The following is a 23521-nucleotide window of genomic DNA, read 5'->3' as shown; positions in this document are numbered from 1 at the left end:
GCGGGAACTAATGTTGTACACTAGCCTCAAACTCCTCTGGAACGCGCAGAGCAAGTGGAATTGATTCAATTGATGGTGGAGATTATTTAATTTTTTGGGGAGCTTGCTACCTATTCATTTTATCCAGGGTCATTAAATAATACTTGATATGGTTTTCTTTTTTAAAAACTTTTTCTTTTTCTTTTTAAAAACTTCAGGACAAATAGCAGAGGTGTCAACATTCAGACTGCCATATTCCCCCTGCAATGCCATAACAAATCATAGACATTACTTGTGCTTAACGCATAGACCTGGATGCAAATCACTTTTCCTTTACGTGTACGTGCTGCAGGAATGTGAACTTCGCAAGCAGTTGACTTATAGTTACACCAATAAATGAGCATCACATTCTTACCTCTCCTATCATGCCGTTCCAGATGCCTTTGACCAGCTTGCCGTGTTTCCCATTGGTGACCAGGTAGAGGTCATAGGAGAACTTGATGGTGCGGGAGAGCTTCTTGAGGATGTCTATGCAGAAGCCCTTACAGCACAGTTTGGTGTAGGGCTCAGTGTGACCTACAATACTGTGGAGACAGAAGGACACAATGACATGGTGTGAGTGTGAGCGTGATCTCAAACCATCACATCTGTCATGGTATCGGTTTGGGCCATAGCCAGGTCAACCCAATCCATTCCCCAGCTCTGAGAGGAACTGCTGTACTGAGGCTACAAACTAATTAAAATGCCAATAAACACATATTTATTACAATTTCAAAAATGTTTCACATGGTTTAATTTTGAGGCCACTGAATGTGTAATCGCTAGGCTCCCTGCTATGGGTTTTGTGTGTATGAACGTTGGTTTATTTATCACTGCAGGTTGCCATTGATATAGACAGACAGTTGAGAGCTGATGGATACAAAAGAAGCCATTTCTCTCTAATTATATGTTATTAATCAAGTGCTAAGTCTATTAGTTATTTTTCACTAGTTCTCACCTGATTCATATTCTTATTGAATACACATTACATTGCTTGAGTAGATTAATTGACTCTGGAAAAGACTGATGGCATGGAATAATGATAAGATTAATGGAAATGATAGGAACCCCATCTACAAAAAAACGCTCTAACCCTCTGGCAAGGAAGACATGAAGACAGCACCAACTACTGTCCCAGCATCAACGTTATCACAATGTTACAACATTGTAATAACGTAGTGATCAAATAATCTACTATCATTTCATTACAGCTTATGCTCCTGGAGCATAAATAGCAAGAGGTGTGTGCTCCTATGCCAGATCTCTAGCAAGCTAAGCATAGGAAATAGAGGAGGAAGCAACAGACAGGATGGAGGGGGATGGGAAAGAGAAAGAAAGCGTATGGAGACAGAAAGCCATTGCCTTGCTGAGTGGCCAGGACTCTGACGTCACTAGTGGGGGAGCAGCGAGGGAGAACTGGAGGGACTGGGCGGCTCCACAGGCTTGCGCATTATGTCATGGCCGCGACAGATGGACGGACAGCCGGGGCGGACCACAACAAATCCGACACACAAATTAATCACAAACAAACAAAGGCAAGAGTGAAACACAATGCTGGATTATTTGTCTGGCTAATGGAAGTTCACCCATGGCAGATAAGCAGCCTACATACTTGATTCTCTAGACCCCAGCCTTGCCTCCTTTACCAATGTCTTTTTTGGGCTTAAAGCAATACTTCCTCTTCAAATATGTCTCTCTCTCTCTCTCTCTCTCTCACACTCTCTCTCTCTCTCTCTTTCTCTCTCCCTCCCTCTCATTCCCTGCCTCCTTCCTTCAAGCAGAACAGTTTGACCTATACCTTAATGCAACAAAGACACCCTCATGCAAAACTATTTAATGAATGTACTGTTACTGTATGTTGGGACTTGTGTTGGGACTTGAGTGACCCTGACAATGTGCTTCAGTACAGTACCTATACACACCATAGCTGTAGTGTTCTTCAAAGAGCAAATGCAGCAGGGGGAACTAAATGATACTACTGGCTGTGCATATAAATGGGGGAAGCTAATGTGGAGTATAAAAAATCAATTCCTCTTTGTTATGAGTAGGATTACCAGGTACGTGATGAGGAAAATGTCCTCCAGTTTCACACTAACGGGATAACGAGAGGTGTGTCTGCTCGGTCAGGTGTGTGGGAGGGAAACTTCTCTCCTCTAAATTTTTTTTTTTTTGTAAGCTCAAGCCATCAGACATACCTCAAATAGTCATTTCTCGTAATGATGTGCCACAGTTCCGACAGGTTGGGCACCACACCACTCTGCTCTGCCGTGTAGGAGGAACCGTGCCAAGCAGGGGCACGTTCCACACCTCTCTGACAGTCGGTCAGTGCCACACAGGGAGGGCGGATGGTGTGGAGGAGCTGGTGAGTCGTGGCCGAATGCATAGAGCACTAATGACACATCACCCCTAACCTCCCCCAGACCTTCAGTCTAATGGACTGTGCCCATAGACACGGGGAAGGGGAGGAGGGGGGCCAGGGGCAGAGCGTAATGCAGCCGCACGCTGCAACAAAAGGAAACAAATGAACAGTTTGGAAGAAAAACTAGTGGCTGCTTTCCGCAGTCACCTGAGACGCAGGGTAAACACGGTGGTCCCAACGTCCCCTGTCTCACCAGCTGCCTGGGTTCAGCACTGGGAGGTTAAGTGGGCTGCCAATTGCATCGAAATGGGTGTGTGGGAATAATGAGTGTGTGTGTGTGTGTGTGTGTGTGTGTGTGTGTGTGTGTGTGTGTGTGTGTGTATGTGTGTGTGGTGACAGCTGTACTGCATTTTGGGATCTCTTCACATTGTAAAGATGTGTTGAATGGTACCAGCCCAATTGTTTGGTGTCAGCCGAATCATTCCCACAAGTCAGGAAAGAACTGTTCCCCAGCTGTGCAACCACTGTGCAACCATTGCAAAAGATGTTGCCTGAATTTACATCAGGGTTAGTTTTCACAGCATTTATAAGTGCATTTATAAAGCATTAATAACTGATTGAAAGCTCCCTGTTTTGCAAGCACCAAGTGAATATCAATAATCTAAACTAATGAGTTAGAATGGTTTGTAAATGGTTAAATAAATTGGTTATAAATTCTGTATTCATTTATTATAAACCATTTATAAACCCTTATGTTTGCATTTGTGTGTGTGTGCGTGTGTGGGTGTCTGTTTCTGTGTGTGTGTGTGTGTGTGTGGCTTTGTCTTTATCTGTATGTGTTAAGTTGTGTGTGTGTGTGTGTGTGTGTGTGTGTGTGTGTATCTGCTGTCTAATGTGTGTGTGTGTGTGTGTGTGTGTGTGTATTTGCTGCGTAATGTGTGTGTGTGCGTGTGTGTGTGTGTTTGTGTGTGTGTGTGTGTGTGTGTGTGTGTGTGTGTGTGTGTGTGTGTGTGTGTATTTACTGCCTAATGTGTTTATCTGCAAAGACTGTTATCTGTTGTCTCAAGGAAATCCAAAGGCACAGTTGTTTTTGGTCCCTGTCCCCGGCAGCAAGCCCTTGAAAGGTTCACCTCTGAAACAAAGTTAATTGGACCACAGTGCTGTGTACTGCCAGTGCCAGTGTGTGGCTCCAGGGGCCTCATCTCCTGCTGTATCCAGTCTCAGCTTTAATCAAATCAACGTATTATCATCACAGTCTCATTGGTAACACTTAAAAACTGGCTTGGAATTGAGGAACTGAAGCGAAAAAAAAGAAATGTTCCTGTTGAAAACGGTTGATGCATCGGTAGCAGTCAAATACATCAATTCTAGTCCCAAAATGTATTAAAAAGTGTAAAAAAAAACTCTTTGGACATAAACCAGTATTTTCACGTTCAGTCTAAATCAAGTCAGCCCAAGAACATAGCGTGATTTGCGGAGAGTTGACATCTCTCCTTTCCTTGACAAATTTTAAGGTTGCTTATGGTACATCAAACCATACTTTCAGTTGCATTTTTTGAAAATGTGGAGGAGGAAAATCAAGGTGAAATCAGCCAGTGAAGTCCCTCTTTAATCTATGCCATCTCACTATTTTAAGGACTGGTTAGCAACATCCCAGTGACTGGTGCCGGTCCACAGATAGCCATTACCAACTATGGCAACAGGCTAGATCCTGGCAATATGCTTCACTGCATATATACTGTACATCTTCCAATACAAAGCCAGTGAGCTGGAGATCTTGAGGCGATTTAGTAACAATGGGAGCTCTCTCATTGGAGAACCTGAGACAAAGTGAGGAGTTATAACCACTGCTGGCTTCCATCTGACCATGGTGGAGTGGAGCGAGTGACTGTTTGTCGTTGTGCCTCTCAAAGGAGGAATAAGCTTGTCTCGGCGCAAGCTGCACAGATGGTCCACCACGCACGCTCTCTCTCTCTCTGGCTGAGGGCTTGAGGGATTGGAACAGAGGGCCCAGAAAGCTCCCGTCTGACGAATGGCTCCTTGCGGTGCCTTCCCATTTGGGCGTGAGTGTGTGGGTGTGAGTTATAGGTGTTACAGGGCTCTGCAGGAGTCTTGGGGCATGGAGAAGGCTCTGAGAGAGGCGACCGGCCCTTAATGGGATGTGAATGTCATTGTCAGACCCCCTGACTCCCTGTCCTGTCGGTGAGGAAATACGAATGGCGACTCAGATTCAGGAACGCTTCACTACGCTATGCACAGGGGTCCACTACCGCTATGACACAGCTGCCACGGGGTTGATTGTTAGTGACATTCTGTCTGCACTTTATACTTATCAGTATCTCTCTTGGCCATGTCTCTTTCACTGGCTGCTTTATTTAGCTCCTTGTCTGGTTTATCCAATGCATTTATCTTTTTTATTTTTTTTGGAACTGGAGGGAAATTACTCAATGCAATATAACACATTAAAAGGTCAGCTGAGGTACTCTGCAACAGCTTACACATACATACAGTAGGTTATTTGTAGTGATGGAACATCTCGGTCAGCTCATGCTAAAAAAAAACAGTCTGCCTGCGGCATGAGCAGCTAGAGATTTGAGCTTATCCCCTCATTTCCTTAAAACCTTTGACAGTAATAGATAAAGTCTGCGTTTCCTTCTCCCTGGCCCATTCACTGATGAACATCAATATCAGTCTTGAGGTGTCCAGGATTGATGGGATGGCCTAATCGTCCCATCTAATTGATATCCAGGCATGCAGCACATACATTTCCCATATTGGGTCACAGCGTGATTACTGCAGCGTGGCCGTCCGGCCTAATGAGTATCTCAGCCCATTGTGTGATAAGAACCATGTGTGGGCTAATGGTAGGGGAAGAGCCTCTCCATCTCACACCTAATGGTACCTTCAAGTCAGAGTCAAGATCGATCACCCATAGCACGTTAAACATGTGAGAGAGCACATGTGGGATTGTAACGCCACTGGGTTAGTATGGTTAGTCATTATCTATGCCTGGGGGAGGTGTGTGAGCTGAGTTTACACAGCATGTGTTGATTGGCCATTATAGGGCTGCTGGATTACCGGAGTTTAATGCGGTAGAATCCGGCTGTGAGCCTATGACCAAATACAGTATAAAAGCTTTGCTTCATATTTCTCATCAGTATAGTGCCAGTTAAAATGTATGCAGTATGCTCAGTAGGTGGTGACACATAATCACTACTGTTAGGTCAGACTAAAATACACTTGGTGTATTTGACCTTGACATACTGTAAACAGCCCACTCACGATTCTGTCTTGTTGGACTGGCGACGGCAGGGCACCGTGTTGCTGACGCAGGTTCCGGTGAGAGGGTCGACAGCCTCCACGATGACGAAGGGACGCTCCTCCAGGGTGGCCACAGTTAAGTGTCTGTTATCTGACACCGGCTCCAAGTACGTGCCGTAGCGCGGCCAGACTGGGTACCGCATCTGCAGGATCCCGAACTCATAATTACCCACCTGGCAGGGAAGAGAGAGGCAGAGAAGAGCAGACATTAAAGTGAATCACTTTTTTACACGTACTGCAGGATTCACCGTTAGAGTTGAATCTGAGCCCATCAGAGTTGCCAACATGCACTTGTAAATAATTCTCTCATATAGCTCTTCACAATGTTATCAAAGGAGGGTATAGTATGGCTGGGTTTCAGTCAAGTTGACATTTATGTGTTCTAATAACAACACACAACTAGAAATGATTGTTCCTGAGCCTCTTTAAGACAAGCCTCCACAGACTATGGCTGCAGTAAACAGCCCAATATGCTGCAAATCAAAGCTCTTCGACTTTCCCACTAGAGGCCAGTGATGGAGAGACAAGCCACACCATACCTCTATGTGATGAAGAGAATATTTTGAGGCCGGAAATTCAAAAAGATGTACTGTATATCAAGGTGCAAGTTACTTCTCCTGTGGTTGTGGTGTGTTACTTCTTGGATTTGTCTACCTGAGCTCAATGAAGCCATCCGGATAATTCCAGGTTGTACTGAAGATCATTTAGAGTAAATTGAATTTCTGCCCTGGGTCTTCAGGGATGTAGTGAAGGAAATTATGAATTTATCAGAATGAATGCAATTCTACTATCCACCGTTACAAATTCCCTAATTTCCACTTCATCAGATATGCCAGACAAACATGCATTCAAGTGTTCCACATACTGTAGAAATATGAATGCAAAAGGACAAAAGGCTATTTCCATATTTGAAATAGACCTCAGACACTAGAGTCGCACTCAAAGGAGTTGCACCACATTGTGGTAAGTTTCAGAAGTTTGTCTAGTCTAACTCTGAACATCTGTTTTCATTCTACGAGATAGCAAGGGTCACTGAGGAACCAACCTCTTTATCTGCTTTACTGCCAATTACCAAACGCATTTATCCATCCTGGTGGTTATTAAAGTATTCAGTATGCTGAGCGGAACTTCTCTGCTAAAGTTCCCTCACAAACAAATGATCATGCAGACTAATTAGACTTTGGCTTTCAGCTGGCCAAAGCAATGACAGTTCTATTATTTTGTCTTATTGTTTAAAAGGGTTTTTGGATGATGATTCTATCTTGCATTTTAATAATTTTTTTCAAACAAGCTAGACACAACATATGAATGGCTTAATAACTCTAAGTGCATTAGTAATTAGCTAAGTGTCATTACATTCCTTTAAGGTTACAAGAGACAAAAGCTAAGAAGAAGTCTCCCCACCAGTGTTTTGGTTTTGATTTAAGTGTCCTAATTACTGGGAATTCAATGAAACCAACTGTGTTGATGATAGCATTCATTGCTGTCACAGTGCAATGGCCAATTATTGTCAACAACAACAACAACAACAACAACAATAACAGAAACCTGCGGGGGTAAAACAAATGAATTGCTCACATTAACAGAATGACAGGTTCCTATGGGTTTAATAGGCTACTTTTACAATGTCTGAGTACAGGTCAATACCCCATTCAGGAAATGATGGATTACATTCGATCCTTACATTTATACCAAGGGTCACTGAAATTGGTTATGGATTAGTCAGGTTGACTAACTCAGTGGTATCTATGGTGTGTGAGATAAAGTAGTTATACTTTAAAGTAGTTATAGTCTAAGAGCACTGTATACGATAATTATATTTGACATACAGTATGGACATGAAATAGATTTGCTCAGAATTTAAATATCACACTCTAACATAACAACAATCTGCTTACCAGATATGACCTTACATATTGTTTGCATCACCTCATATTTGTTTTTAGATTATGTTTTTTACATTAGTTTTTTTAATTGACAGCTGTGTTATATCATTTGTCGTCTGAAGAGAGAGGAAGCCGTAGCACCCTGGACACATGCTCATGTTTATACTGGAAGCAACGGCAATGTTATCTAATCATTTGTGACATCGTCAGATGTCACAAATGATAGTTATTCCAGTCTCTCGCCAGCCTATTGATTAATCCTCTTGTTTTCCTTTTCTCCCATCTTATGGGCCTTGTCAGATAGATCAGAACTCTAAATCTCATCAAAATAGCCTCGGATGAAACACATCTCGGCCCAGTGGCTCGTTAGCATCCACGCTGTTAGCGGAATTAAGCCCCTCACGCTAGCTGCAGGGCACTGCTATCACACATAATTGCGCGCTAAAGCATTCATACAGTATACACACCGAATGCTGGTTATCTGGCCTATCATTGACAGTTAGAAAGGAACCATAATCAGTGTGGGCCAGTCTGGTAGCATTTTATATGGTAGGGTTTGAACCAACTTTATTTGTACCAACAGTGGCCTGTGTAAAGTGGCTTTGTTAAGGAGCACTTTTCCTCAGTTCCAAAGTTGTGACGGTGGATTCTCAGAAACTGACCGAACAACTGTGCCATGTTTGGCACTCAGTCAGTTGAAACGCAAAAGTAAAATTGACGCCGTCACTTCAAGAGCATATATCACAAGGACACTATTGAACAAATATTATTTTCCTCCATTTGAAATACACTTTCTGTCCGTCACACTGTAATTTCCGGAAGACTGGTGGTGAAGATATACAACCTGAAAACAGTAGCTTCCTCAGTCCAGTATATCAAACGGCAGGATAGGAGCAGTGTCGGGAACACTTCTCGCCTCCAGGGCTTTATCCTCACTCATGATAGTGATAGTAACTGGCCTGGAAGATGACTTCCTTGACAGTTATAAATAATGGAGGCCATCGCTGCTGTCAGGCCAACTACATTTGAAAAGAGCACTGCGGTGATTTAACTGGCTAATAAATTAGCCTAAGAGTGTAAGGAGCGCAGTGTCAACCATCAGCCTGGAGTGTGCCAAGAAAGTTAACATGGGTGAGAGTGGACTGTGGGGAGATTCTTCCTGAGATGGCTGAACACAATGGGGATAAGTGAATAGAACTGAGTGACAACAGCAATCAGAAGGAGAGATCGATTCTAAGCTCTCAGCAAAAAAAAGATGCCCAAAACATTACAATGCAAAGAGGGAGAGAGAGAGTAAGAGTGTCACCTCACACTTTGTTTTAGGCTTAGCAGAGTCAAACTCCTTTGTTTATGTCAAATAATTGCCTTGCCAGTTTTTTCTTTGTAAGATATATTCGATATGGGAGAGGGAGCCAGGGCCTGAGATACCTCTAAGCTTAGAGATGTTTCCAATTCAGGGCGGGCCATGCCCCTCATAATGAAAGTCAAACACTGAGATACAAAGCTAAGGCAAAACTGAGGAGAGGCTGTCCATCGCTTTGTCAAGATAAGGGGGGAAAACAGATTAGGTTTGAGCTGGAACACATGAGAGTAGGAGATTTAAAATGTAAAAGTGATAAGAGGTGGAAATTGAGGGAGTGCTGGAGAAACTGTATCTTGCCACTGCTTCATACAGGTGACAGGACGGTTGGTATCTCCTGCTGGCTCTCTCTCCCTTTTCACTCTCAGCAGGAATAACAGGAATAGATGAAAACTCAAGCACTAACAGTATTGTATGGGTTTGAAGAGACATGCACCACATTCACATGATTGCAAGGAACTGTGACTGCCTGCTCCGGGGGGGACTGTTAAGATTGCTTGGTAACGAGATAGCATGCTTTTCAAGTATTCCTCTGAAATGAATCTTTTTTTGAGTAGCTGTTGTATTATAACATTTTCACCCCTCTTACCCTGCGGGAAACTGAGTTGTGGTCTAATGAAGGCAACGCTGTCTCTTCTAGTTATATATACTTGTTGATCTCTACATCCCAAGGTGACACCCTGTTGTATTCTCTTTTCTTTGTGACCTCTCCATTCAATCATTAAGCCCTCCACACAAGCCAGCTACCCCTCTGACCTATAACGGCAAACAGCTGAGAGCCTATACCGTCAGGGCCTCCAATTACAGAGGCATAGCCCTCAGCTTCAATGACATATCTGAAATGAAGAGGAACCAACTCTGAAAAAACATCAATACTACGTAATTAGCTGGAGAATGCCTGTGGCTGTTTAACTTCAGAAATGAAGTTTAGCCAAACATGTTTTGACACAAACCTCCATTCAACCACTGGAAGTAAACCTCCGCCTGTCCAATCTCAACTCCCAGCCGAGGCCCCCTGACAATATCAACCAAATATTCAATGGAGGCAGATAATTGAGGCTGAAGCGTGTGGGTGTACGTGTGTGTGTCTGTGTGTGTGTGCATGTGTGCACGTGTGTGTGTGTGTGTGTGGGCAGGATAAAAAGTGAGGAAAAGTGTGTTTGGTGAATATGTGATCTGAGGATCCCTAAATCACTAAATGCCTGTGGCTCTGAGGTGCCAGTTGAGCACTGGCTGATTTGAATGGCTGGCGTTTATAGAGGGACCAGTCAGACGTGAAATCACACACAAGGCCTCTCGCACGAAGAGATGAGGGAAGCCGGACTATTAGGACTATTAGGACTATTAGGACTCGGTGGGACAATATTAGTACAATGCTTTTCTATCAAGTCGCCTTATATCAAGAACCAAGTGCATATCTTATCCACATCAGGAACAAGGAAGTGCATGGTAACAACAGGTGAATAGAATAATAGTATTTAAAGGCACAATCATAACTTTAATTTCAAAGTGCCTCTGAATGTGTCTGTATGAAATGCTCACCTTGTCCCACACTCTCTCCCGGTCCAGAGTGATGACCACCATCGCTGGGTTGACCAGGTAACCGTCACTGTTGAAGGAGAAGTCATTGTGTTCCCATGTTACGTTCAACATGTGCCTGTATAGGGATGAAAGCAGTGAATTACTCTCTTCACACGAAAACCAGACACAAGCATCAAGCAAGAACGAACAAGGAAGTATCAATTTACAGTACTAACTGTCACTAACAACAATTCAGTGCCCCACATGCTTATTTTGTGCTTAATAATCCATTTTGCTTGCTTTCCCTGTTAATTCTCTGTTGTCATGCTCTGCAAAGCTGCACTCTCACCTCTCCCATCCTTCTCTCTCAGTCCAGCAGAGGTGATGAAAGCATGCTGGGTAATAAACGGCCCTCTGTTTTATCCGTGTGAAAAGCTTGTTTAATCTGGTAATCTGTGATAATCTCATTAACAGGTGGAGTGATTTGTAATCAAAAGCTCATTAAAAAGAGCTGTAATTAAATGAGGTTGAATCTATTGACAGCGGAGGATAGAGTCAGGCCAGGGACCGCTTGAAGTGGCTTCCTTTGAATCAGAGCTTTGTGAGAGAGCGCAACATTGTGCCTTGGAGGGAAATAAAATAGGGACCTAAAATTGCAACATCCCGTATTGTCCCATAAATGTCCTGACTATCCGCCATGTTTCCAATTTTGGCCATTGCTATTCCGCTCATGTATGCTTTGTCTATACAGTGCGGAAAGAAAGGGGTCCAACAGTTCTATCGTTGAAATCAAAGCCAGAAATAATGTCCCTCAGAACGTTTCGTTTTTCATGATAGGTTTCCATTTACAAAAGTTGAAGCTATCTCCCCTTCAGGCTAGCCGCTTTCAGAGATCAGAAAATTACTTCTGGGGAGATCTGAGGAGAAAGCAGTGGTGAATTGTGTCGAGTTTCATATTATGATTATTATTCTGCTCCTCAAAGCTACCCCCTCTACACATCCTACCTAAATGACAAGTCCCTCCACTTCAGACTCGACGACCTTGCCTGGTGCCAAACGCAGACACTGAAGCCGTTTTTCCCCCAGTAGCTGAGCCTCCCCTTTGGCTGATTAAAACTTTTTCTGACCAAATAGGATTTGCACCATGTTCTCTGGCACAGATGGCACCAGATTGCTCTTTTGGGCTGGGCTGGGCTGGTAGCTATGACAGGGTACCTCATCTCTCTGCTTTCCCCCTCTCCCCCTCTCATCCCAGAGTCTCCAGTAGAGAGGTGCACACAGAGCTACTGTAGGACGGATGGAGGGATGGAGGGACGGACAGACGGTAAGAGTGCAGGCCGGGGTATGGGGATTAGAGGAGTTAGGGGTGGGGGAGTGACACCAAGAGTAAAATGCTGTCACTCACACCACCAAACAGATGGGAAACCCAGCCCAAATGACTGGTGGTGAGCACTTGGTGACTTCTTCTGCCAACTCTCTCCCAGATTTAAGTCAGTCCGCATTCTTTCTGTAAAGTTAGTAACTACTTTATCCTCTCAGTCTTCAGAAAACAATAAATTAATTAATTGCCTTTTAATTATCCAAGTAGGTTATCAAGAACATACTCTCTTTTACAATAACGAGGTGGGGTTATACTGTATACCCCGGTGGTTATACTGTCCCCTTGCCCCTGACCCCTCCACTCACTTGAACAGTGTATCATTGTTGGACGGCCTGACAGGGATATGGCAGTCATTGTGGCCCTCGGGTACATAGCCTCTCTGCTTGCGGAAGCTCTGCGCCCCTTTGACCACGATGGCCACCCCGTCCCGCACCCTCTTCCTCAGGCTCATCCTCCAGCGGTTTGTGATGATGCTGATAAGGCCCACGGGGAAGCTCTCTGGCGGGGGCATGTCCGGGTTCCCCACTGCCAGGCTGGGGATGATCCAGATGTAACCAGGCCCTAGTAGGCCCGTGTCACTCGCCATACGGAACAGGTACTGGGCCTCCTCATGGGTGCAGTAGACCAGCAGCACCTGGGCGTCAATCTGCTGCAGCAGCCGGCGAGCCCGGATGTCATTCAAGCCGTCGGCAGACATGTCGAAGGTCAGCACATCCTGCAGCTCCCACAAGAAGTAGCTGGTGTCTGAGAAGGTCTTGATGTAGTCCACGTAGGCCTCGTAGCCCGGGTAGAGGCTGGTGATGACCACGAAGCTGTCCCAGTTGTACTCCTCCATCACCTTGAACATGCCGTTGATCTGCTGCTCGATGGACGAGCCCAGCTGGAGGAAGGTGGAGCCGTCCCCCTGGAGGAGAAGACACAGCACAGCAAGATGAGCAGGGATGACGAGTTCCCTTTATGGTTAGTTAGGCTAATCAATTGGCTCAATTTATCCAATTGATCTAATAAGCAAACTAAGAGGGTTTTTCATTTATTTGAGCTAATGTGCAATGAGTTTTCCTAATGGCCTATCTGGTGGGAATTTCCTTCAGCTAACTACATGTCAAAGTACCAGATTTTAGTATCTGCACCCATTAATCCCTCCACAGAACTCCACACAAGTACACGCACATGAACACACACACATACACACCACCACCAACTGACCACCAGCCCTCCTAGAAGTGGTCTCTTATCCTGGGTTGAGAGGCATAAGTGATTGTGCTTTGTGTTGCTCTACCTGGAGCTGCTGCGCCATTCATCATTTTAACCCATGTGTCACCCACTCGCCACAGCAACGCTGGCCCTCATCCATACTTTTGTCTTGCAAATGCAGAGGGATGGCACTATCACTGAGCCCAGCTTCTGTTTTCTCCCCTTATCTCTTTTCTGTGGATGTCCCTCCTTGACCTTCAGAGGAGGAATATGAAGACGTTGCTTGTGTTGACCAACGTGATCTAGCTAGTGAGGTACAAACTATGTAAATTGGCCACAAAGGGCTAGGAACCACAATGGTATCATTGTGTTTTACAATGTTGACCCTTACAGTAAATGATTTGGCTGCCAAAGTCGTTACTTTATGCAAAATGAATGAATGACGAATGTTTATTGTATTCAAATGAAGCACGCCGCTCATAGAAATCATTGCACTATAATTGCTTTGTAAAACAAATAGCGTCATAAATCATGCACGATGCATCCCTAGTGTGCCTTGTGATAATAAAAGTACGATAAAAGTTTAATAAATTATAGATTTTACTGTTTCACTGGGTGCATCTCAGGATTCATGATTAAGACTTGCACTTCTGTAATGAAGTTATATAAATGGTAACTTCATAATCCATAAAAAGCTGATCATTGTCTTTAGTCCTAAAGTAAATCCATGATGTGTATTTTTAAGTCCCTGTTTTGGCCTCTCACCCTCTTAAGTGCCTATCACACGGAGCGCTGCACCGTGATGGTATCAGAGCAGTACACACAAAATCAATGCTTCACTCAAGCTGACATAGCTGGACCTCACCTGTCCCTATGTTTCTCTAGGGGAGTGTGTTCTGTCACAAGCTACAAGCTGGTTTTAGGTTTGGGGTTGGTGAGAGTCAGGAATCCAGAGACCAGATCTATGCTGTTCTCTTGTGATGCTGTTTCATTCCGACTCCTTGTTGTCCTTCAGAGAAGTTTGGTGGGAAGTCTAAAGTAGGTTAGCTTCAGCTGTGTCTGCTAGATGTCAGACGTCATGGCTAATTCCACTGAGTCTCCATGGACTGTTTTCATCGCTCTGAAAACTCCTTGTGTCTCTGTTCGTCACTGATCACTGCACTTGTCTCTAAAAAACATTCTATCTTTCTGTTTCTCGTCAAACTAATACCTCAGACAATATGAGTAACAACCATATCTGATCGGATCTTTGCTAAGGTTTTTCTTTTTTACTGCATTTGATGTCGTACTCGGAAAACAATTGGCAAATGTGTTGGTGGAACACTAGCAGGATGTATGTACTCGACACGTTGTACATGTCTTCATATAAAAAAATTACACTTTACATTAAGTTGCCCCTACACGTGTGTAGTAACTGTAATTACACAAGTAACAAATATATGGCCTCCCATATTATGGATGTTGAGGAGATAGAAGGGACAGTGGAACAGCTTGCAGCTGCAGCTTGGATCCGGACACAGAGCAGGCAAACCTTATGCAGGTTGGTCACGGAGCAGGTTGAGGAGATGTTATAAATCTCCTAATTTTCTCTTTTCCCTCACTGTCCCGCAACAAATCTGTCAAAGTTATTGCCTTCCTTCATGCGTGCAGCCTGTTCCCACCACTCACAAGCTATAAGTATTCATCTGCCGAAGTGCAAAATCTATTTGCTGCTGGGCATGTGTGTGTGTGTGTGTGTGTTTGTGTGTGTGTTTGTGTGTGTGTGTGTGTGTGTGTGTATGTGTGTGTGTTTGAGTGTGTCATCTAGTATGTGTATATTATCACACTGTGACTCTCCGCCAAAAACGCCCTTAGTGTCTAGAGAATAGCCCCCTGCTAAGTGTGATTGCAACCTCTCAATTAGCAGTGTAGAGACAGCCACTGTGGTCCAAATTAGCCTGGGGCATTTCAGAAGGCTCTGTTTTAGATGAAACCAGAGAGCGAAACCTCTCAACCATTATAATAAACACATCCAGTGACATATTCTTATTCCATTTCTATGACACATATCTTAAGGCATGGCATGGTAGATCGGACATGGACAATACTGTCCTAGTCATCCTGTATGACTTTGGGGATTTCAAGGAATCAGTCATCCGCTGTCCTTTTCCACTGCTGAAATTGAAACTGAATCCCCCATAGGTGTAATGCAGATGTTGGAGGACTTGATGGAGATTGTTATCTTTAGAATGGTAAATTTTGTTTTCCCGAACAAAACCGTACAAAAAGTGTAAATTGTGGATTGCCCAATCCCCTGAAAGTAACTCTACATTGACTTTACATTCAGTCTTTTTTAAGAGTATTGAAGTGTTCAGTACTGTATATAGAGCTGGGGAGATTGCACATGTCCTCAAGAAGATTAAAGGCATCTAGTTGAGAGCTTATCTCCACAGGCAATGGCCAGATACACAAAAGGACACATATCACTTTAACCTGTTTACAAACAACAAGATGGGACCAACATATCCTGTTATTACAATACACATCACATTCCTTTTCCCTAATTTCTTAATTGCTCTCAACCAGATTGGCCTTGTGTGATGGTTTTAATCAGTCCTCAGCCAGGAATCCAAGTATTTTTGTGCGTGAGAGCTTTGTGGCTATCAGATTAGCAGTTGAGTGCCATACAAAGTGCATGAATTGGGGTCAGATGAGAGTTAAAAGCAGAGTACAGCACTGCATCACAGATGCTTTAAGGGGAACACTGGCTACAAACTCCAATCAATACAATTTCATCACCCTAAAAAAGCCAGAGCCCTTCAACCCTGATCAGAATATACTGCCCACTACACACACTTACTCAAAAACAATGCTATCTAGATCAATGGCGGTTGTTTGAAGGACTTCCTCAAAACAAATAGCTTGGGGAGTAATTATTGATAGACGTGGGATGGATCCAAAAAAGAAAAGAGGCTTTGTAATAAAAACAAAGTTGGATTGCAAGGGCTTGGAATTGGGGTCCTAAGGGCTTGGGAGCTTAGAGCAGGGTCTGTAGTTAGTTGTAAATGATTCAGGAGCTGCAAAATAAATCTGAGGAAGGGAGACCGGTGGTGAGTAGACCGTTCCAGAAAGGCCTGTGAAGAGAAACAAGCAGACATCTCTCTCTCTCACCCCTCTCCCTCTTTCTCTCTGTCCTTCTCTCTCTCTCTCTCTCGCGTCCCCATTTCTCATTCTTTCTTTCTTTCTTTCTGTCTGCCTCTTGACTCTCTCTCTCTCTCTCTCTCTCTCTCTCTCTCTCTCTCTCTCTCTCTCACTCCATCCCAGGGCAGGAGAACTGCACGCATGGCAACCAGCTCTCTCTCTGATGGGAAGTGACTTCTGGACATGGATCTCTGCCGCGGCATATGTCTGCCTGCAACACCCAGCGTGATGTGGCCTGGCACTGGCGTCATGTGCTCTACCCTTGTGCTGACGTCACGCGGACCCTGTGCAGGGACGAGGAACAGACTTCGAAATATTCTGGTTATTTGTCCTCCCTCACAAAATGATAGAGGAGATTTAAATGCAGTCGGTCGTGGTGCTGAAATATAATTATGCCGTGTGTTTGTGAATGTTCATTGAATTGAATCCATTTCAAATGTATCTTTTTCACATTATAACACAAATGTATGTCTTGCTGTCAGTATTTCATTTCATTCTGTTATTCTCTGGTACATATAATGTAGAATGTAACTATGGAGACAGTTTAGACAGAGTTTATGCTGATGAACAGTGTGAGGAGATTTTAGTATTCAGAAGTTACAAACACATCTACAGTACACTGAGATTGCAGACTCAGACTTTGTCCCTCTCAATTGGTCTGAACAGCCGTCCTAGCCTCCTTACCGCTGTCTAGACAGTTCATACTGTACAGTATCTGTGCCACTAGCCTCCAAATGCAGACGAAGGTAGCGAGAGAGAGAGAGACAAGTAGGTTTAGGACGTGACGAAGGGAAAAAATAAATAAAAAAATGAAGCCGCTCTACTTTTGCGATAGGCCTCAGGCTCCCTCCTCGCTTTGAAGAACGAGGTCTGTCTCCCGTCCTGTTTTCTACAACCTCTCTGGCTCAGACCGTGGGGGTCCAGTGAGGCATAGACACATTCCCGATATACTCTCCAGGCACAATCACAACTTCAGATTCCTTTGTGTAAACTTTGGTTTATGAATTATGCATTTGTATCAGTGGGAGTTCAGTCTGGACACTTGTGTCAAGTTTATTGTATGAAAATGGTAATATATTTGGGCTTGGCTTAATTGGATGGATCTGTTCTTTAGAGCTCCCTCCCTGGAAGTTGAATGACCATGACATACATGTTTGTAAGAGGGCAGGGAGCCATCAAACCCCCTGACAGGTACTGTACACACTGAGTGATTGAAGTGGGTGGAGGCTGGGGGTGGTGGGTGGGATGACCATCCACCCACCATGTATATGTGACTGTACTGCATACTTATGGGTTAAGTATGCAGTACTTACTCCTGACAGACAGCTGCACTGTTGACTTAAAGTGCCCTGCCTGAACTAATGCTATCCTCCATATATGTGTGAAAATCTGAATCAACTTAGCTCAAATCTCAAATACCGATTTGGCCCTGAATGAGACGAGATGTCTGAGAAAAGACACAGGATGTATGGACACAGCCTGACCCATGTCTTCTACACCTGGGAGCAGCATGTCGTCTGATGACCAATGTGTCTGTGGTCCTCTGAGCTGTGCATTGAGCTTGTATAATAAACATGATAAATATTGAGGTTAAAGTGATATGTTAGCCTACAGTACTATTACAATACACTATTTCCCCTCTTTTTAATCATGCTAAAACATGATGATGTCAAATAGAATATTCAATTTCATGGAGTACGGCACCTCATGTCATTTGTAATCACATTTGTGTACACTAAAGTAATTTTCCAGTTCAGTGCATGCCTTTAAAACAAGAGGAGGGTGTGGCATGATCAGCTCTGCCCTGTTGTGGCCCAGCCCAGCAAAGGGAGCAGCCACTCTGGGGCTGTAAATCCTCCGTATCAATACAGCAGCCCAATGCTTCGCTAGGGTTTGGTTTTAACATTCCAGGCATGCGTGTTAGCCATGATTACTGCTATTGATTCATCCACTGTCCGTGCACTGAACAGGACTGTGATTAATGATTGATCTGTGATTGATTGGTGATACTGGAGCAGCTTTGATTTCATTTCCATCAGAAGTTGATGAACGGCTCCGCGCCTCGCAGTGAGATTAGAATCCACAGATAAAGAGGATCCGCTGTGTTGCACGAGTAAAAACAAACAAGCACATTCTCTTAAGGTTGGACTCGGTGGCTCTGCCCGATTCTTCTTCTAAAAGGAATGTTAGTCTTCACTCACACACACATCCATGGATTATTAATTAATTAATTCATTATTGACTATCGGTTATCCAATGATTTGCTTAAACTTTTTTTTTCAAGAACAGAAATGGAAATAAATAATGGGTTGTTCTAATTTAGTTAATCAACATGCTAATTAAACAAAATGTCCCCAGGACAGGAATCCATTTTCAGTTAACGTTCCGCTGCCTCTTCGAGCGAGATCTGACGCTCTACATTCACTGTATGAACATTGAATGAGGTTGCACTATTGGCTGTGTTGTCTTGTTGACCAGCTTGGATGACATCCCACAAATCAATCAATGGTGAGCAATCTTTCATCCTCGGTGAAATGTACTGTATGCTGTAACACAAAAGGCTGGACTACTCACAGTTGAAGGGTTGATTTAGAACTTGGCATGCAAGACTACACTCACTGTGAACCTCCTCTTTTTCACGTTGAAAGATAAGATTCATATTCAAGCATATCCGAGACATGAAACAGATGTGCTGACTGACATCACAGCATACTTTCCGCCACCTTCTCTGGCAAGTGTTGTTGACGACCATGGTGGATCAAGAGAGACGGGGCTGTATGCCAGTTACTAATGAAGGCCTTGCTGCCTCAGCCTCACACTCTGGGTCCTGGTGACTGAAAGTACTCTTACTCTACCCTGCATGGGAGCTGTATTGTTGAAGGTATTCTGAACTGTGATATTGTTATTAATGATAGAACAAACATATCACTTATAATGTATCATCTTGAGTCAAGTACCTTTGGTGAATGGTACAGTATGTCTCTGACGATGCAAGGAATACCTGGAACACAACATTGTAGCAGACTCTTAAAGTTTGGTTTGTTGTCAGACTTATGGCCACATATTGACATGTTTTGAATACATATTACACTGTCTGAGGTTTTCCCAATAATGAGTTGAAGACATTCCCTTAACCGGCTGTCTATTGTGGCAATTGCCGCTTGAAAGTAGAATAATTCCCAGAGCCAGTCAAGGGGACATACGTGTCCACCAACAGAAAAGCTTAAGTGTATTACAGCTGAATCTCTGATTTCTAAACGAGTTTCGTTTATTGGCTATTTACAGATTAGAAAAAAAAAAAGTAGTTAAATTGAACAGCTGCCAACCTTTAGGTAATTGGTTTTTTTCTTATTTTATTTAGGCTGTAATTTATTATGAATGATTAGCTGTTGCAGTCCCCAAGTTGGGATAATTAGAGTGTAAATGACCTCCGGAAGGTATTAGCAACCAAGTGACACCTCTTTTATTGCCCATGAGAAGCCATGCGAAGCCATGCCAATGCACAGATTGCCCAGCATGTTTTCTGAAATGAATAAAGCTATCTGACAGGGGAGCAGTCCAATAAAGTGGGGACTGGAATAAGGAAATTCCAATTACAACTGCAGCTGTTGGGTTACAAGGGTACTGGGTACCCTGTGTTTGCTTGCATCTGCCTTCAGTATTGCCATTTTGTTGCCCCTTATCTATTTTTGCAGCTCTGATGGACCTCGGGTTACTTCACTTTAAGCAGAAGCATTGTATCAGCCACTCACAAAGAAAAGAGTGAAGTCAAATTCATCTACCTTTTTTCGAAAAAATCTATTCAAATTCAATCCAGTTTGAGGCATACATTTTAAACAGTTTTATATTGAACTACAACTCCCATGAGAGTCTGTATGGTTGTGAATGTATAATGGGGGTTCTGAGAGCCCATGGCCCGGGCAGTCTATCAGTTTCGGGGGTAACACGTTTATTATGAAAATTCCACAAACACAAGGGAGAAAATGCTATTTGCGCTGTGGATTAACTGATGGGAAGCGAAGACGACATGCAGACCTCATATTTCCCCCCAACTCAAGCTGTGTGTGCTGGATACTAACAAAGCCCAGCGACAGGAGTTACAATGACTCGTCTTGATTAAGCATTACAATGCACAACTTCTCTCCCGCCTGCTCTGAGCGACGGAGGTCAGCAGCCTGCTTTATCGCCCTCCATTTCCGAGGCTGTATAAACGTTTTGTTTACTGTCTGCGGATTGGAGAGCCGTGCCCCTGGAATGTGAATTGGCCTGTATTCTCGACGCACATCAATTTGCATAGAAGCAATAAAGCAGTGATGCCGATGCCCATAACGTCCAACCTGCCTCTGTCTGTTGCATTGTGATGGCCTGCGGAATGCCGATGCCGCACGTCTCCTCTGAGAGGGTTCCACCGTGATGTTGTTAGACATCACAGCCATTTTGCAGTAATTAAAGTTTGTCTCCATGGCAGCAGAGCCCTTTGTGTAATGTTCTGAGACATGGATAATTGCTCCTAAAGTTATGAGGCTGCCTTCTAAAAGCAATTTAACAGCAGTATGTATTTGCAGTTTGTACAAACATCGCTCAGACATCATGCACCTGCTCGGGAACCCAGTGCATGCCCTGCAGTAATACAACACATGAATGTAATAGCATGACTCTATCAAAGTGGAAATAGGCATTTGTTTTCTAATATTTTTCTTTGGTTTTCTGTATTAGGGTACATTGGCCTACTTCTGCACTGTATCTGTAAGACTTTATCTGTATCTGATAAGAGCAGATTGACCAAATACTATGAAGTTATTGGCCACCATGTTTTTCTCTTGACCTTCATAGGGTTCTCGAATCACAATTTCATGTGGGCATCATTCAACATATTTGGACACCCCTTGGCTTGGTGATGCTTGGACAATGTCAAACTGTGTATCTTGTTGTTTCAGTCATCGCAGTGTGGGATATCCAAATTAAACTCTATGTGGCCTTAAGCACACAACATTAGTATTCTGTGTGTGTGTGTAACTACATCATGTGCAATGCCTGTGTCTGCAAATGATAATGTTCATTATGAAGCTGATAATGACCAGTCTGATATCTGTTGGCTTCAGTGTGAATGGTAGAGAGCTCTCAAGAACTGAGTGATTTGCTCGCCCTGTTGACTCTGTGTTTTTTTTGCTTTTGTTATTCAGACTGTGAGTTCTTCTCGGGGGCTGTAACCTACTTGGTCTTTCGTTGACACGCTGGTAGAATAAAACATTATATCAAGCAATAAACAATATGATCAACTCCATGAAAAAGCTTGAAAGTGAAGAGGTTTTTTACTCTGGCTCCAAAACTCCTGAGAACTCCATATGTATTCCAAATAAGCAACAGTCTAGACTTTGACCAATTTTTTCTACAACAGTGTGTGCGAAATGATAATTTGACCCTCAAAATTATCAAAACAAGACAGAAGGAAAGTCATTGTGATGTGCTCCAGCCTGTTCCGCAGGCTGCCCACTCAGACATTGGCACACGCCTCTCCCTGAGCCCTCCTCACTGACCTTGTATGGCAGGACGACGGCGGACCCCCCACTGATGCCAACGATAGGCACGGCCGTCTGTGTGGAGATGAAGTCCAGGATCTGCGCCACGGCCTCCGAGCCGATGTTGTCCTCAAACACCACGCCATGCACGCGGTTGGCAGCCAGCGTGTCGCAGATGCGTGTGAGCAGGGCCCGAGGGTTGGTATTGTTGACCAGCACCGTGATGGGGTTCACCTCCAAGGGCAGGTCCATGAAGTTCTCCCGGCTCAGCCGGCCCTTGATCTCCGACTGGTAGGCCGAGCCGCTGAACACCACCGCCACGTTGACCGCTGGCGTGGGCGTTCCGTACGGCCGGCCCCGGCAGCAGAGGGCAGCGCAGAGCAGCAACAGCAGCAGCGGCGGCCACCAAGGGGAGTCGCTCAAGCGGCCTAGACGAACGCCCATCTCAGTCGCCTACTGCCTGAGGGAGGGGGGCACCAAGGTGGGAAGTGTTGAGGGGTGTGGGGTGGGAAGTGTTGAGGGGTGTGGGGTGGGAAGTGTTGAGGGGTGTGGGGTGGGAAGGAAGAGGGAGAGGTGGGGAGTGTTGAGGGGTGTGGGGTGGGAAGGAAGAGGGAGAGGTGGGAAGTGTTGAGGGGTGTGGGGTGGGAAGGAAGAGGGAGAGGTGGGGAGTGTTGAGGGGTGTGGGGTGGGAAGGAAGAGGGAGAGGTGGGGAGTGTTGAGGGGTGTGGGGTGGGAAGGAAGAGGGAGAGGTGGGGAGTGTTGAGGGGTGTGGGGTGGGAAGGAAGAGGGAGAGGTGGGGAGTGGGGAACAGAGAGGGGGAGGGTGGTAGATATGATATTAGACACAGGACCATTTTCACCAATTTATTTTCTGAAATGTTGTGATAATGCTTAGTAATCCCTCCCGGCTAGCCAACCAAACTGCCCTTTGTTTAGAGTCAGCGTATTTGGAGAAATTACCCTTTAACCTCATCTCTGCTTCGTACACTGGTGTGTTTCTATGCCTGAGATGACCGTAAGAGCCCCATTAGAAGTGGGCAGATGAGGAGCCCAGGGTCGTATTTTCAGAGTGTTCCGCCGTGCAACATGAGGCAGTGGCCAGGTTGCACTGCCTTCTGTGGCAGCTGCCTCCCCACTACTGTCCTCTGCAGTCCAACCTAGCAGATGGTGGCCGCTGTTTAATGCAACAAATGGAGAACCAGAGGATTTGCTATTTCTCTCTCGTGACAGGTTATTTTGTCGTTGTTAAAATGTACTGCTCTGCCGCAGAGCATTCCAACTTAATCTTTTTAAAAAGTCTGCATGCATGGGTATTTTGTGATGTGAACAGGTGCATGCCCTGTTTGGGCCACGGAAGATCGTTATAGGATTTTATGATTATGACAACTCTGCAGAAGGGGTTGTTGAAGCCACACATTGTAACTAATAACATCCATAACAACTCAAATTAGTGTACCAGCATTAAGTTTTGTTGTGTGATAAAATTCACTTCACATTTATACATGATCGGTTTGATACTGTCTGCATTCACTTTTTTTTTTTTCCTGAGATGAGCATTTGAAAGCAAGTAAGTGATGTTTACAGAATTACTAATAGACTGAAATGCACTTTCTCAAATTACAGTGACTGTTCATAATTACAGAGTACGTTTGCGGATCCACTTTCAGATTTAAATTACAGTATAAATCCTAGCTATACTATTTCCAGGTTATTCATAAATTACCAATCAGAGACCTCAACCAGAAACCCAATACAATCTATGCTTCCAAAATCATAATTGGTT

General features: G+C 44.2%; 1 protein-coding gene across 1 annotated transcript in view; it reads right to left on the bottom strand.

Moving 5' to 3' along the window:
• The window catches only part of grin2ca (glutamate receptor, ionotropic, N-methyl D-aspartate 2Ca), a gene marked incomplete at both ends in the record, with an annotated part of 29916 nt that extends 7733 nt beyond the window's left edge, over positions 1–22183 (bottom strand). The window contains 5 exons of the mRNA XM_083677800.1: positions 395–563; positions 5660–5871; positions 10487–10601; positions 12152–12750; positions 21758–22183. Coding sequence (XP_083533926.1) covers positions 395–563; positions 5660–5871; positions 10487–10601; positions 12152–12750; positions 21758–22183 — 1521 coding nt within the window. The remainder of the gene's footprint in view (positions 1–394; positions 564–5659; positions 5872–10486; positions 10602–12151; positions 12751–21757) is intronic.
• Positions 22184–23521: the final 1338 nt, after the last annotated feature.

Source organism: Argentina silus (genome assembly GCF_951799395.1).
Source record: "Argentina silus genome assembly, chromosome: 9".
Classification (NCBI taxonomy): domain Eukaryota; kingdom Metazoa; phylum Chordata; class Actinopteri; order Argentiniformes; family Argentinidae; genus Argentina; species Argentina silus.
The sequence above is the reverse complement of the archived record's forward strand: the minus strand, read 5'-3'. Positions and strand labels throughout refer to the sequence as shown.